This window comes from Corvus kubaryi, unplaced genomic scaffold, assembly GCF_017639235.1.
Source record: "Corvus kubaryi isolate FWS band 111438036 unplaced genomic scaffold, C.kubaryi_AGA036_p1.0 136, whole genome shotgun sequence".
NCBI lineage: Eukaryota > Metazoa > Chordata > Aves > Passeriformes > Corvidae > Corvus > Corvus kubaryi.
This window is the reverse complement of record NW_024580670.1, coordinates 2,778,040-2,792,937: the sequence shown is the minus strand read 5'-3', so window position 1 is coordinate 2,792,937 and position 14,898 is coordinate 2,778,040. Positions and strand designations below refer to the sequence as shown.

Below are 14,898 nucleotides of genomic sequence, written 5' to 3'. Positions count from 1 at the left end.
TTTCCCCTTGAAAATGTCAACTTCCCCAAGATCATTAGCCCTCAGAAACATAACACAAAATAATGCTCTTACAGAAGTGAAAAGATTAATTTAATGTAGCAGCCCTTCTTTAACACAAAGTTCCTTTTCATCTTGTCACCAGCGTTGCTCAGGGATTGCCAAACACGTATTACATGTTGAGAATTATCATTGTGTGTTCAGAAATCCAAGCATTAATGAGAAATTCATCCACATGAAGCCACAGAGTTGTAGGTTTATTCTCCAGAGAAGCCAGGAAATAGAAGTTTACCAGTTTCATTATATTCCAGTGGCCGTTGACATGTAATTCCCAAAGGCTTTTGGAAAATCTTAGGGAGAGGCTCCTATCCTTCAGGACCATTTGGAACAAGACATGGGGGTTTAGCTCTCTTTTGCCATAGGCACAGTGGAAAAGGAATAATAAAATTCCTTTCCCATATGCAACCACTGGTGCTGTTGGCAGCAAACCCTATTTGCTCAGAATCAAGAAAATCTAATGAAATTGGTGAAAATTTCTTGATCACCGCCTCACCTATAAATTCTTCTCAACAAACTTTACAGGTTTGCTAATCTCTGTAGCCTAAAATAATCCAAATTTAACATGAAATACCTGCTGCACTAAAAAAGTCCTGAAAATGAAGGATACTTGTGATGCATATTTATACATTTTTAATAGCCAGGCAGCAGGGTAAAATTAATAAAAGTTCAACTTTGCATTTATTGCAGCAGATGTATTTAGACAGGTATGGTCATAAATTAAGATGCTGCCCACAATTAGTATTTAGCTCTTAGACTGCCAGGGGTTTTTTTTATAAGTATATTTTCTAACAGATGTGCTAACTTTTGGAGAACACTCTGGAAAGTCTTTGGGGGTGATTTCTATTGTTTTTCCCTATATACCATAAGCTCCTATAAAAAATGTGTGTTCCGTTCTCCTCATAAATCTTGGAGCCCAGTAGGAATATTGTGAAATTGCAGTTCAGTGTTTAATGTTCATGCAAGTCCCGTGGTGGGACTGATAAATAGTGGGGGAAGATGAAAAGTGCTGGTGATATGCCTTTATTACTAATGCTCCTTCTCCCTTATTGGAGATTAAAAACCTAACCCAACTGCTTTCAATTTTCTGCAGCTAATTCCTGCAGCTTTCAGTATGTTCCTGGCCTTCCAGAATGTGGAGCTTTTCCTTATCTGTGTGTCTTTGCTTTTATTTTTCAGGAGGCCACAGTGCTTTTTCTATTCCAGCCACCAAACTCACCCCCGTTAGCAAAGCTTTCTCCTCTGTAGGGCCCATGTCGAGTGTGTCACACAGACCAGGAAGAAATGGCATGGAAAGAAACCTCATAATCACCCAGCACTGGACACCTGTTCTGAGTTTTAAAGGAAAAAAGTGTTTTGGGCTAGGAGATGATAAATGGAGAGCTGTTGGTAAATCCCCAGTGCCAGGTCAGGCTGGGCTCATCCTCATCTCAGGATGTCCATCCCAGCCCTGAGCTGCTCCATGTGCCAGGGCAGTGGCAGCTGCAGCATCAGACAGAGCTGAGCAATAAGTGGACAGAAAAAGGGGTTTTTTGAGCCATCTCACTTCCCTCTTTCTGCTTCTCTAAAGAGCTGATGGTTCAGAAAGAAGAGGCTGCCACAAGCTGGGAATGAGTAGGAGGCAGAGTGGGACTGGTTAAGTTGGTTTAAGAATATGCACCACAAACCACCTACCGGGAGCTCAAGGTTTAGGATTTGCTTCCCAGGAATTCAGGAGAAATTCTTCCTGAGGAGGCTGGTGGTGTGAACACTTCGGATCATGTGGTTATCATGTCACACACGAGTGTTATATGATATTTAACAGACACTGGGTTGAAGGTTCATGTTCATTCCTGTTCCTTTATGGGTAATATTCCCATTTTTCTGATGCCTTGATTTTAGACCATGTAATTAAAACGTACCTGTGGTATCCTGTTGCTTAATTTGCAGTTTGATTAAAAACTATAGCTGGGTTTCACATACTTCATTTAGCAAAAATTACCGATGGATGGATTAATTTATGCTAATGAGCTGTGCTTCAGTATCAGCAGTGTTTCAGCTGGATGTGTTGTCTCTGGGTCCCAGTGGTCTGCTAATTTAACTGCTTATTGTAACACATGGAGAGTTGCCTTGAAAAACTTATCCTGAGCTGCTGCTTTTACTGTGCTTGGATTTATCTTAATCTGTTTTCTTGTTTTCCCTTCAGCTGTCAACTCAGCCTTAATCTCCAGCAGCTTCTTGCTTTGCTTATTTACTACTTGAAGTATTAATGATCATTGTTCTCCTGTCAGTGCTAATTGGCCAAGAGGTTTCCAGATTATTCTTTGTGCTCAAGATGTAGTTTGGATGGCTGTGGACAAAACAGGCAAATCAGGCAACTGACAACAATTCAAGAATTATTTTTATTAAGTGCAGCCCCCCCAAATTTCTCCTGCCATCGAGGACAGGGACACTCCCACGTTGTAAGAGATCCTTCCATGTCACACACAGTTCTGAATTTGCTGAGCAGGCTGTTCATGTCCAGGCAGTGATTGTCAACTGCTCTAATGTCGTTGTTCCTGATTTCCACAAGAGCTGTTGTGAAAAATCTTATTTAATGCCCCACAATCTGAATGCATTCAGGGGTTACAGGAGGTCTTTTGCAAGTAGCAAGGTTCCAAAACCAGAGCTTCTGGAATTCCCCTTCTCCTAATCAAATATTAAACTCATCAGCAACACTTAAACACCTAAATATCCATTGACAGGCAAATTGTTTAGTTGTTTCTAAACCAGTGCTTTGTGCAGGCACTGTGGAATTTGAAAGGACACAGAAAATCACTGTCAGGAGAGCAGCGAGTAGAAATCCCGCTGTTAGTTTTTTCTGGGAGACATATAAGATTCCATATCCAGCTAACAAGCTGTCTGTGCTTCCCTGCTGAGTTCAGTTCAATGGGAGCAGCATCAAACCCCAGATTATCCATACAAAGCAAGCCCGTTTGCAAGCTGGAATTTTTTAAGCACGCATTAGTTAGAGCAGATCCATAATCCCCCATCAATATTAGCTTCCATCCTGGGAGATGTACAAACCCCTTCCTAAACATCAGCATTACTCCAGTCTGCTGTTGATTTCATCTGATGGAACAACAAAAATCAAACAGGGGATGTTTCAGGGTTTTTGTTTTGCTTTGGAAAATCAGATTGCCTGATGCCAAATGTTTAAAATGATGTGTTGTATTTGTCTGTTATTTGTAGCTGTGCATTTCCTAGGCTTTTTTTTTTCCGTGAATGCCATTAATCCCTGTGCCTTGAATGTGTGCATTCCATAGGTAAAGGGAGCAGCAAGATTTCAGACGCACTAAAGCCCACCCCAAAGTTTCAGCCCAGCGAGGCCCTTGAGCCTGGCACTGAGTACACAATCCGCCTAGTGACTAAGAACTGGGTGGATAACAATAGCATTTTTGAAGATGTAATTGAGACCAGGGGGAGAGGTGAGACACAAAGCCCTTCGAGGTGCTGAACGTTTGTTGTGCCGTGTGATTCGATGTCGAGGTTCCATCTCGTGCAGTGTGAGTGTCCCAGACTCATCGTTCTGTGCTGTGGGGTTGAGGTTGGCCCTTGCAGTTGAATCCCGTGGGAGCACAAACACATCCCAGGTCCTTGGCTGAGCCTTGTGCGTTACACCAGCCTGGAACAATCCCAAACCTTTACAAACCTGAGAGGGGGCAGCTGTGAAAAAACCCATAAGTGGCCGGTTTGGTGATTTGCACGTATTGGGGGCACTTTTACCTCTCTCTCTTTCGCAAAACAGCTTTTGCATGAGAGGCTTAACAACTCTGTGCTCGGCTTTGCTGTGTGGTGCTAATCCTGTGAGTCAACTGCTCTCTCAGAGCCACCTTGCCAAGTGTCTGTGTCGTGCCTTGTCACCTGCACGCTCCCCTCCAGTCCCAAATGTCACACTCTGGACACATTCCTGCCTCTCATTGAAGTTAACACCATAAATAGCAATAGAGTGATTCCATTAAGATCCAGCGAAGAACGTGATGTGTTGGTGTTATCGTGAGGTGCTGCCCTTTCCCTCTGATTAATTTTCTCCCTTTTTCCTCCTCTCCCATCTCCCCAAGCCTACGCTGGCATTTACGATGGGATTTCCACCCAGGGCTGGTTCATTGGGCTGATGTGTGCCATCGCCCTGCTCACCCTGCTGCTGCTGACGATTTGCTTTGTCAGAAGAAATAAAGGAGGCAAATATTCAGGTAAATGGATTTATTGTCCTTTCCCTGTGTTCACATGTTAATGACCAACATCCTTCAGAGTTTGCTCTCTGGGGGCCGCAAGGCCGCAAGCACAAACATCCAATTAGGATTTGTAGCTTTTGATAAATATCCACGGAGGGGATTTTAATGAATGTAAGTGGAGCTGTGCTCTCTGGGTGAGGCAGTGCTGTGTGCTGCTCAGAGAGCCTGCAAAGGCCTTTCCCAGCACTCCTGGAATATTCCAGCATTTAATCCAGCTGTGGGGCCAAGATCCTTGCTGGCAGGGCTCTGCTTTCCACCTGGGAACTGCTGCTGGACACACAGACAGAACTTCCACAGGCAGCTTAATAATGGAATATTTTGCTAAAAATTAACTCTGTAATTTTCCAAGCAGTGAGTAAGGATTTAAGTGAATGTATTGATGTAGAAATCTGGTTGCCCAGAGAGGTGGTGGCTGCCTCATCCCCGGCAGTGTCCAAGGCCAGGTTGGACATTGGGGCTTGGAGCAGCCTGGGATAGTGGGAGGTGTCCCTGCCCATGGCAGGGGGTGGGATGGGATGGGCTTTAAGGTCCCTTCCAACCCAAACCATTCCATGATGCTATAAATACTTGCTTTTAATAAATTAGGGAATGGTCCCAAACTCTTGGAAGCTCACAGGTTGTGTCCAGCCAACTCCAGGCCAGGCTGGAGGTGATTGCAGATGGTTTTCTCATTACCCCTGGGAAAAGAAAAATCCATGGCAGAACACAACACAGAGATCTGTCCTTTATTTTATTTGCACAGTGAAAGAAAAAGAAGATTTGCATCCAGATCCCGAAGCTCAATCAATAAAAGATGAAATCTTTGGGGAATATAGGTAAATAGGACCTGCTTTCACAAGCCTTTGTGTTTCTTGGGGTTTTGTTTCTTTCCAAATGCCATCATTATTTGGGACATTTTATGGCATGCAATTAATGCTGTTTTTCATTTTCAAAGCAAACCTCATAGGAGTGGATAAGAGTAGGAATATCAAGGTATATCCAGTATCTTTCAATCCATCCAAGCTGGGATATAAGGAAATGTTGATGTATTGATGATTTTTTTCACTTTTTTTTTAATTAGCGTTGTATGAATAATGTAAATATATATGATAGTTTGGGGTCCTGCTGAAAAGCCCACTGAAGTCAACAGATATAATTCTATTCTTCAGTGGGTTTTTGAAACTTAGACCCAAATCATGTAATAATGGGGAATGGTCATTTTGGGGAAGAAAACAAAGAAAAGTTTGAAATATGGTAAAAAACACCAAAAACCCAAACAAACCTCACTACAGAAATCTCTGTAGGAGAATTGAAATAATCACTTTGGCTGCTTTAAAATAACTAAAACTTAAAGCAATATGTAATTGTGATATGAAGGAAAGGACATAATTACAAGAACCATGCTGGAGAACTGGTGATGCTGGCCTTAAGGGCACAAAATTGCTGTTGAAATCCCACTTATATATACTACATTATTTGTACTGGAGTAGGGCTTTTTTTTTCTGCATAATTTCATCTTTATTTAATTTTTAATGCTTTCTAATGGGACAAATATTTAGAAAGGTAAGAAAGCCCTGAGGTTAATAACTTTGACCCCCTCCTTTCCCCCTAAAATCCAAACTTGTCTTTTTTTTTCTGAGGACAAATGCCCTGTGCAGAAAAGTAGCAGTTTTTTTCTGTGTTGATTATGCACAAATTGAGTCCATCCTGAAGAAGTGAATTTCAGGTTCATTCCTCTGTCCTTCCTTAGATAACATTGCCAAAGATTTGACACTGAGTTGGCATCAGCAGCAAGGGCTGTAACTGAGTAATTATGTCCCTAATCCAGAGGCCTAATTTAGTTTTTTTGTGTAATCTTTTAATGTTTTCCCAGTTCCCCCCAATGTCCTGTTCAGGCTGTTCCTGTTGCTTGTCTGTGGTGCCATTAGGAGGAAAGGCGAGCAAAATTCCCCTTTTTTCCCTGAATTTTGGTGGTGGGGCTGTCCTTTCTCCTGGAATTTTCACTGAACAGAGACTGCAAATGCAGACATTCATTCTGCTTTGGTTTGGGTTCCTCCCCTTTAGCAGAGGCAAACTCCAGTGAGATAAACTGCAGTAAAATAAAACAACAGCAGAAAAAAGGGGGAAAGCACCTTTATTGGTCATTTGAACTCAAAGAGATGCTCCCAAAGCAGTGGCACGTGACCCACTGGTGTGATATCACTTCACCCGCCCAGCTCACAAGGAAAATTAAATAAACACTCCCTGAATGTTGTCCACTGTTCTGTAAAATGAAAAGTGTCTCTCTCTGTGAGGTGCTGAACACTTAACCTCAGCCCTGATGGCTGGAACAGACCCCTGAAATCCCTTCCAGCATTCCCTTTTCCTTCCCCTTTCCTTTCTGTCCGTCCTGTCTGCCCGAGGCAAAAAGGGAAAAAAACCCAAATAGATGGGTATTGATAATTGCCTGTTAACCAAAAAAATTGTTGGAATAATGACAAAATCCTGTGTGGGGAAGTCCAGGTGCACCAGGGCAGGACTCACAGGTCAGATCATCCTCACTGTTCCACCCACGTGTGTCCCTCACTCCTCCCTCCTGCTGCTTCCCTTCCCAACCCAAGGGCAGTTTCCCTCCTGGCAAGTGAAAGCCGGATTTTTGGAAAGGCCTTTCTTTATTTTGTAGTGACAGCGATGAAAAGCCGCTGAAAGGCAGCCTCCAGTCACTTAACGGGGACATTAAAGCCACTGGAAGTGCTGATAGTCTGGTAGATTATGGAGAAGGGGAGCATGGCATGTTCAATGAAGATGGTTCATTTATTGGAGCTTATTCTGGGTCTAAGGAAAAAGGATCAGTGGAAAGCACTGGGAGTTCTACGGCAACTTTTCCTCTCCACGCCTAAAATGATTGGTGTTTAATTGTGATATTTATCCTGGGTAGCTCTCCACAGTCACCACGTGTGCTCGGGAGCAGGTTGCCAATTGAGCCAGTCAGGAAAAATCCTGACATCCAGGTAATACAAAAACGAGTCACTGCCACTAAAAGATGATTTCTCCATGCTAATTTCTATGTGTTTCCTTCTCAATAAAACAAAAATCATTCTTTACACGATGTGTAAACCCTCTGAGCAACCCAGAGTTTCTCGATGGTGCATCTGTATCCTTACCTGCTGCTCCAGGTGTTCCTTAGGCTTGGAATATGTTTCTCTGTGTAGGATTTTTTCCCTGTATGGCTGTGTGTGGAATTCCCTCATGGCCTTGATTTTAACCTCGAGGTTGTGGCACAAACAAAACCAACAGGTTACTCTGCAAAGTGACACAATGAGGGAAGAGAGAATTGAAACGACCAGAGAAATATATTCTATATATTGTATAATTTTTCCTAAAGAATTAAACCCCTTTGTGTATGATACTCAAAAAACTGTTTTAGTGGTTACAGCTGGCTTAATTACCAATACTTAGAGATGCAGCTTCACCCACAGCAAAGTGTGGGTGAAGCTGCTGCCCAGTAGCTGGCACTATTTCCTTAAATAAGTTAAGCTGCAGCTCTTTCCTGTGGCAAGGTAAAACAGGGTTCCCATCCACCATCACTCGAAATATTTTCATTTTTCCCCAGCTGCAAGCTGCATTTCTGAGCAAACTCCTTGGTGTCTGTCTCATATCTGTATATTTGTGAGCTAGCAAACATCCCGTGGAGACGTTGTACATATGATATTAATATTGACACAAGTCCAGAGCAGCCTGGTTTTATTTTGAACTGAGACATGTTGCTAGCATGGGTCTGTATAGCTGTGTAGGAATGACTAGAATTGCTTCTCAGTATGGATTTGGACCAGCAGAATTAGTTTTCAGATGGAGTTGTATGTTTAGGAATCATCCAAACCTCACACCATTCAAGCATCACCTAAACTGGACCTACCTGACTTTCAAGAGTTCATTTATTTTCAGCCTATTCACTGTTAAATAAACAAAGGCAAATGCAAAGAGAAAATATTATGGTAGAGTTTCTTTTCTATTTTGTTGGCTGAATGCTGGTTTAAATCTGGTCCTTTGCCTCTCCAACACTAACTCAGCCGAGCTGTACAGCACATTTTTTTGGTCTTTTTGTATTGGAATCTCCTGAATCTCTTTTTAATAGCATTTTTTTTTCTGAATCTGCTTGAGTAGAGCATCAATGTGGCTTCGTTTCTTCTTGCACTTCCAAATGGCTGCCACTCCATTATAAAGGTTTTTAAGTAGTTCCTGCAGGAGGAATAGATCCTAAAAGCTGTTTGGCATCCTGATAGCAATTAGGCAAATATCCCCAATGGCTCCTTCACGGGCTCCATGATTTCAATGGAAGGAAGAGAGGAAGCAAGAATTACTCCCGTGGTTCTGAGTTCCCAGCAAGGGCTACAGTGAAGCCCAGGGAAATGCAGCTTTTTCCCAGTGGGAAGGCTGTGGATCACACACAGGGCTCCCCTCAGGCTGGGACTGCTCCTCAGAGCTTGGCAGTTTCTGGAAGCCTTTGCTGCTTGATGCTTCTGCTTATCTGTGCCTCTTCTGGGGTTTTTAACAGGAGCTTTCAGGGCTTTTCATGTAACCTCTTTTTGGGAAAAGCAAACCCCAAAGAGCCACCCCAAAAGCTCCATTCAGGCTGTGCCTGTGAGTATAAAATGAGTGGAAATCTGCCCTCAATCAAAAATCATTGCATGCCATGGCAATGACCCACATCATTCACTTTTTATAAAGTTATATTTTCTGTATTTTGTTCAATCCAAACACTGAAAAAGTCCAAAAGCCTTTTATTTAATTCTGGGGGGGAAGTAATTTTCCAAAGAAGGGAGTGCACAATTAGAGAAATGTGAAAATTGGCATCTCATGAACAGAGACATTTCCCAGCAGCATCTTTATCTGCTGACTCGTGTCTGCTGCAGCCCAAACCAGGTAAAATCTAAGAACTGATTAGCCTTGTGACAATCTGCTGCTTGCTTTGGGCTGGTTTTAGTGTGTTTCTTTTAGGAATCATCTGCAATGATCAAAGGTCTTTGAAAAGGGAACAAAATTAGGGAATAAAATTGGGGTGGGCTTGAAAAAGGAACAAAATTAGGGAATAAAATTGGGGTGGGCTCCCCCAAACCCTCACGCTGGGCTGGGGGGGCTGTGCCTGCACACACCCATCCTATCTTCCTGTGGGTCACTGCAGATAAAGCAGACCCGTCATCCCAGAAAATGCCTCTGTTGAACAGCCCCAAATTTCAGACCATATCAGTGAGTGTCAGATGATCCTGTGATGGATGTAAATCCCCTGTGCAGCTCTTGCTGCCGAGGTGTTTGTGCCATCCCTGTGCTGTGCTGCTCAGCCGTGCTGCTGGCGCCGCTTTTCCCACTCCAATTTTAATTCACAGCCCTAAATCTTAATGTTGGTGTTCCATGAGGCCTCAGGATCTAAAAATCAAACAGGGAGGAAAAGATGTGCGATGGAACCTGGATTTCTGAACATGGATTTTGAGGAATTTGCCCAATGAATATTAAACAAGTGGCTCAAACTCCCAGGAAATCTCACTCACCTGAGCTGTTTTCTCTTCCCCAGTCATTTATATTCCTTTTTCTCTTGCACTGGGATGTTTTCTGCTGTAAAGGCACCCTGGAAAGTGCAGGACATTGGTGGTTTTTTAGAGATTTTTTTTCAAAAGTAAATCAACAGAGCAAGCTGAGGTTTTCCTGAGGAGTTTTTTGTCATTGCAAGGAGCTGGGCTGGGGTTTTGTCTTGGTCTGTGACAGATGAGAGGAAGTGTGACCACGTAGCTCAATAAAAAGTGCCACCAATTGTCCCTGAGTTGGAAGGGACCCACAAGGTCATCAAAGTCCAGCTCGTGGCCCTGCACAGGACAGCCCCAAAAATCACACCCTGTTCTGAAATAGTGCACTGAGTATTAAATCCTTTGAGCTCCTTTGTTTGGGATTTTTTGGGGATTTTTTTTTTTTTTCCTCTGGCCAGGAGTGTTTATTAAAATCACCTGCTGGAAATCTGTGGTGAATTCATTAATTAATACCTAGCAGGGAATTCCAGGCTGCCTGCTGGGAGGAGGAGGTCCAGCCATGGGAGCAGAACAGGGAATTATCAATTACGAGTTATCCCAGGCCATGGCTGTGCTTGGGTTCCGTTTGGTTCTGACAGCTCAGGACATTTTGCCTCAGTCCAAGTGTGAGAGGGAAAATGACACTTTCAGATTTGAAATCCCAGTCGACCCAGGATGTAATTCCAACCAGCAGGGAGGAGGCATTTCCCTGGCCCCATGGATCCGGGTTTGGGGATCTAAGCAGTCTCTGGAAGAAGAGAGGGATGGGTCTTGCTGACAAAGTTGTGCAGTTTTGACTGTGCATGAGATTAAACAAATAAAATCAGCTCTTCCTAAATAATGGGAAAAAACCCCTCTGTCCTTTCTCCCAAGGGAACTGTTTGAATTCCCAGAGCAGCATAATATTGATTTGGTGTGGATTAATTTTTCTCTAATTTATATATATATATTTATATGTAAAAATGTAATTACACAATCAAGAACTTCCAGGAACAGCACCAGCTTCCTTCTTTGGCAAAATTAGGGGATCCAATCTCATGGCTCTGCATTCCAGCCAGTAAAAATACAGCACTGGGCATCCAAGCCCTGCTGGGGCTGGAATGTTAGGAAGAGCAGAATTAGGAATCAAATCAGAAAATGGCTTTCCCCCTCTGGATAAAATCGTGTGTTCATGTATAAAAAATTAAAAATTGTAACTCACATCTTAAATGGATCTAATTAGCAAATCATTTAATGACTGATATTTGTTCTGCTGTGTCCACATTACACCAATTCCAGTGAGTAGCTCTTTTCCTGGTAACTGCTTCCATTGACTGAATGGCTCCAATCCAGTGCATGAGAGGTTTTCATCAAAATTTTCAGGCCAATATTCTTTTTGAGATGAAAACAAATAGTAGCACAATCTTCCTATATTAAAAAAAAAAAAAAAAAAACAAGGTGGGGTTTTTAAACAGTAATTCCACATTTTGTAAAGAAAACTTACGAAAAATATTTACTGCTCCTTGAGCTTCCGAAATGAAACCTCAGCATCATTTTTCATAGCCATGATATTGCAGATGAGAGGTGTATTTAGGTTATTTTACTCACCTGTAAGAACAGATAGAAAGAAAGGAAATTCTTCCTGGAGAATTGCCTTTGTTTGCCAATGGATCACGCCCTCGGCTGCACCTCTGTCAATGTTGATGACAAAATAAAAAGGTACAAACCACGCTGGAGTAGCAGGACATGTTTACATTGCAGCTCTGGATCTCTCATGTAAAATCTCAAGTGATCTGCACTGATTTGTTCTGTTTTCAGGCAGGAGCCCCTCGGCGGGTTTGAGCCAAAGCATTCTGTCTGTTCATTTTTTATTGTTATGGTTCTGACTTTAAACAAGAGACTTTGTAATTTCATGAGAAAAAGATCGAAGCAAATGTGGTGTCACCATCACAATGTTACATTTTTGGGGAGCTAAATGTTAGTGTGCATTGATTAAAGTTTAGAGAAACGTGTTGTACCGTAGTTGCTGTTTGTACCACGCAGATGTGCACGTATGGTTTGAAAAGATATTTTCATTTTACATGAAATACAACTTTGCTAATAAAAGTTTGACTTGATGTAATCTTCAAAAGCCTTGGCTGTGATCTGCAAGTTTCTCTTTTGTTTGATTGGGGAGTTTTGTTTGATTTTTTTTCCACTTGACACTGTTTACTTGCTGGGAATCTGATTTAATTGTGACTCACAGACCTCTCTAGGCTGTGGTCTGTGGGGTTTTTTTGGTTTCACACCAAGGCTGAGCTGCCCTTGGCTTTCACTGGGAGTTTTGGACACCATGGACCATCAGCCCTCTAGATATGACACCAAAGCAGGGTGAAGCTGACCTGCAAACACCCTGAATTCAAACTCCTCATTGATTCCATGTGATCCTGTCCTGGACCAAACTGTCACCCTGTGTATTGTTAGCATCTCTCACATGCCTTTTTCACTCTATTAACAGCACAAAACCTCCCAGCACACAGAGTTCCTACTCCTCTTCATTAAAGGTCACCAGAATATTGGTAATTTTTATAAATATCCAGGCACACACAAACCCAATAAAACCTTCTGTTGTTGTTTTTTAGGGAAAACCACACTTATGCTTAAAGACTGAAATCTCTGTGTATCCATTTTATAGGAATTTAGCAAATGTGCTTTGTTTGCCAAGGAAAACACCTCAGTTCTTTTGTTATTCTCTCCCCATCCCCAATATTTGGTGTTCTGTGGTTAATTCTACTCTGTCCATGGGGAGGGTTCTGCAGGTGAACACAAATTCACCCTCCTGACACCTGGAAGAGCCAAACTGAGGACTCATTAAAAGCCAGCAGACAAATCCATGGCAGCTGATACTGCTGCAAAATCGGGGTTTTTTAATGTATTTAACAGGAATCTGAAAGATCTGGTTGACGCTCAAGTGTGTTGAGCATCACACTTGATGCTGGTGTGGCTTTTGTGCTGTTTTGAGTGTATTTCATTGAAACATTCTGTGCTATTCAGAGCGTATTTCACTGTACTTTAGTGAAAGAAAGTCTCCTTTTTGCCCCCTGTTTTTAGCTGCTTCACTTCAGCAGGAAGGTTTCAGGAGGTTTTTTTATGCATTCTTCACCTGCAGGAGCTCCTGAATACATTCAGTGGGAATGCAGGACTGTGCTAACAGGCATTCACCTTTCAGGAAGGCATCAAGGGCATCCCAAGAAGGTTTTATTACAATTCATATCCTGGAACAATGAGATTTACACTTTTCTCAAGAGCATAATGGGGAGGAGAAAGCCCTACAATCATGTGCTTCACTGGAGTGAGAATGAAGGTGCTGCTGCCACCGTCAGGTGCGTGGGAGCAGATCCCACAGAAGTTTAAGGATGAAATATGGGATGAATACACTCTTACTTGATATTTTGCTTTTGAGACAAGGTTAGCATTATCAGACCTGTTTTGGGGGCAGAGCATTCCTTCTAATGTTCAAACATTTCACTCCGTTCTTCGGTCTCACAAGGAGATGTCATTGCTTTTCCACTTTGGCATCTGTTAATCAGCTGGGAACGCAGAGGAGTCACTCAGCCCCAGGGAAACACCAGCAGCCTCACGCTGCTGAAATGTCTGAGCTCTGCACATTCCTAAGCCTCACTGAACAAGACTTGGGTTTTTTTTTACCATTCTTGAAGCCCTCATGATGTGGCTAAACCCACCCAGAAGAGCTGTCCCACCCCATGCCCTGGATGTAGAAATGGGCATTTCTGTAAAAAACACCACTCTGCATTTCAATTTTTTTTTTTTTTTTTCCTGTAGAGTCTGTGCTTTTGTGCTGCATCTCCATCGCAGCCTGGGGGTTGCAGCACGTTCTTCACCATTTGTTTGGAGCACTGGGGCAGGATTATCTCAAACCAGAAAATAGGCAGCAGTACCCTGAGTTTGGGGGTTTTTTTTGTTTTTACCACCTGGTTTTGTCTGGGAGTCCCAAAGCTTGTTGCAGTACTTTTATTGACTTAAAACTCTAAAAATGGATGGTTTTGGCAGTTCTGAGATGGAGGTGAGAAGCAGGGATGTGAGGAGGAGTGGGAGGGTGGGAAGCAAGGGCAGCTGTGGCTGGCACAGGACCAGAACTGGGTCATTCCCAATTGCTCCTCCTGAAGGAAATGAGGTACAGGAGGTACCTCTGTACTAATTATCCTGCTGCAAATCAGCTTTTCCCAATCTGGGATAGAATTACCTTCATGGCTGAGAAGTGTTTCCCCCAGCTCTGGAATGGGGAAGCTCTGCACTGGTGTCACAGCTCATCCTGGGGGAGCAGGAGGAGAGGCCTGGCTCCCACTTCTTGCTGGGCTGGGGATGGAGCTGGAGCTGCTGGAAGCTGCATGAAAAGCTGGACCAGGCACCCAGGTGAGAGTAACCAGCAATGGGAAAAGGGGTTTGGTGCTGCTTTACCTGGTAGAGAATGTTAAAAGAGGAGATCTGGGGGCTGTGGTCCCTCCTGAGGGCGTTTGCTGTTCCAGGGCTGGTTTGCAGCCTGTGCTGTGCGATTTTCCCATTTTTCCCTGGCTGAAAGATGTGGCTGCTCTGCTGTGTTTCCTCTGGAGCAGGTCTCTCATCCTTGCTGCCTCTCCTGCACAAGCTTTGTTGTTTTCTTCCCCCTCCTGACTCTATCAGGATTTATCTGTGCTGATCCCTCAAGTCTTCCTTCCTAGCTTGGAGAAGTTCCAGTCTGTTTTGTATCCGTGCTGTGTTGAGGCTTTCTCTTCTCCATGCATATTTCTCATCACCTGTAACCTCCTCATCTCTTTGGCATGGAAGCTGTGTTCCACTGACAGGTACACTTGGGATTTTGAAGTTAGCATGGATCGAGGTGTCGGAGCTGCCAGACTTTTTGGTACCTTTAAAAAAAAAAAAAAAAAAAAATCAGTTTGTTTTTTTTTTAAACCCAATTTGTCCAAAGCAGTTCCCATTTGCTCCTCTGGGTGATGTAGAGAAGATCTGGGCAGGAGTTCAGGAGCTCCCCAGTGTGTTACTGGTGGGGGGATGCTCCTGAGCCTTGTCCTGTGTGGGATTTAACCTGGGAATTGTTG

General features: G+C 43.1%; 1 protein-coding gene across 13 annotated transcripts in view; it reads left to right on the top strand.

Annotated features, from left to right (window-relative positions):
* CHL1 (cell adhesion molecule L1 like) overlaps positions 1-11,933 on the top strand; it is a 131,720-nt gene extending 119,787 nt beyond the window's left edge. For 9 of the 13 annotated variants that reach the window (XM_042013748.1, XM_042013701.1, XM_042013766.1 and 6 more), the window contains 4 exons: positions 3,339-3,500; positions 4,134-4,265; positions 5,050-5,122; positions 6,949-11,933. In XM_042013748.1, the coding sequence (XP_041869682.1) occupies positions 3,339-3,500; positions 4,134-4,265; positions 5,050-5,122; positions 6,949-7,165 (584 nt within the window). In that variant the 3' untranslated portion in view covers positions 7,166-11,933. Of the gene's footprint in view, positions 1-3,338; positions 3,501-4,133; positions 4,266-5,049; positions 5,850-6,948 lie in introns of all 13 variants that reach the window. The other 4 variants (XM_042013782.1, XR_006013705.1, XM_042013773.1 and 1 more) reach the window with 4 other exon arrangements.
* Positions 11,934-14,898: the final 2,965 nt, after the last annotated feature.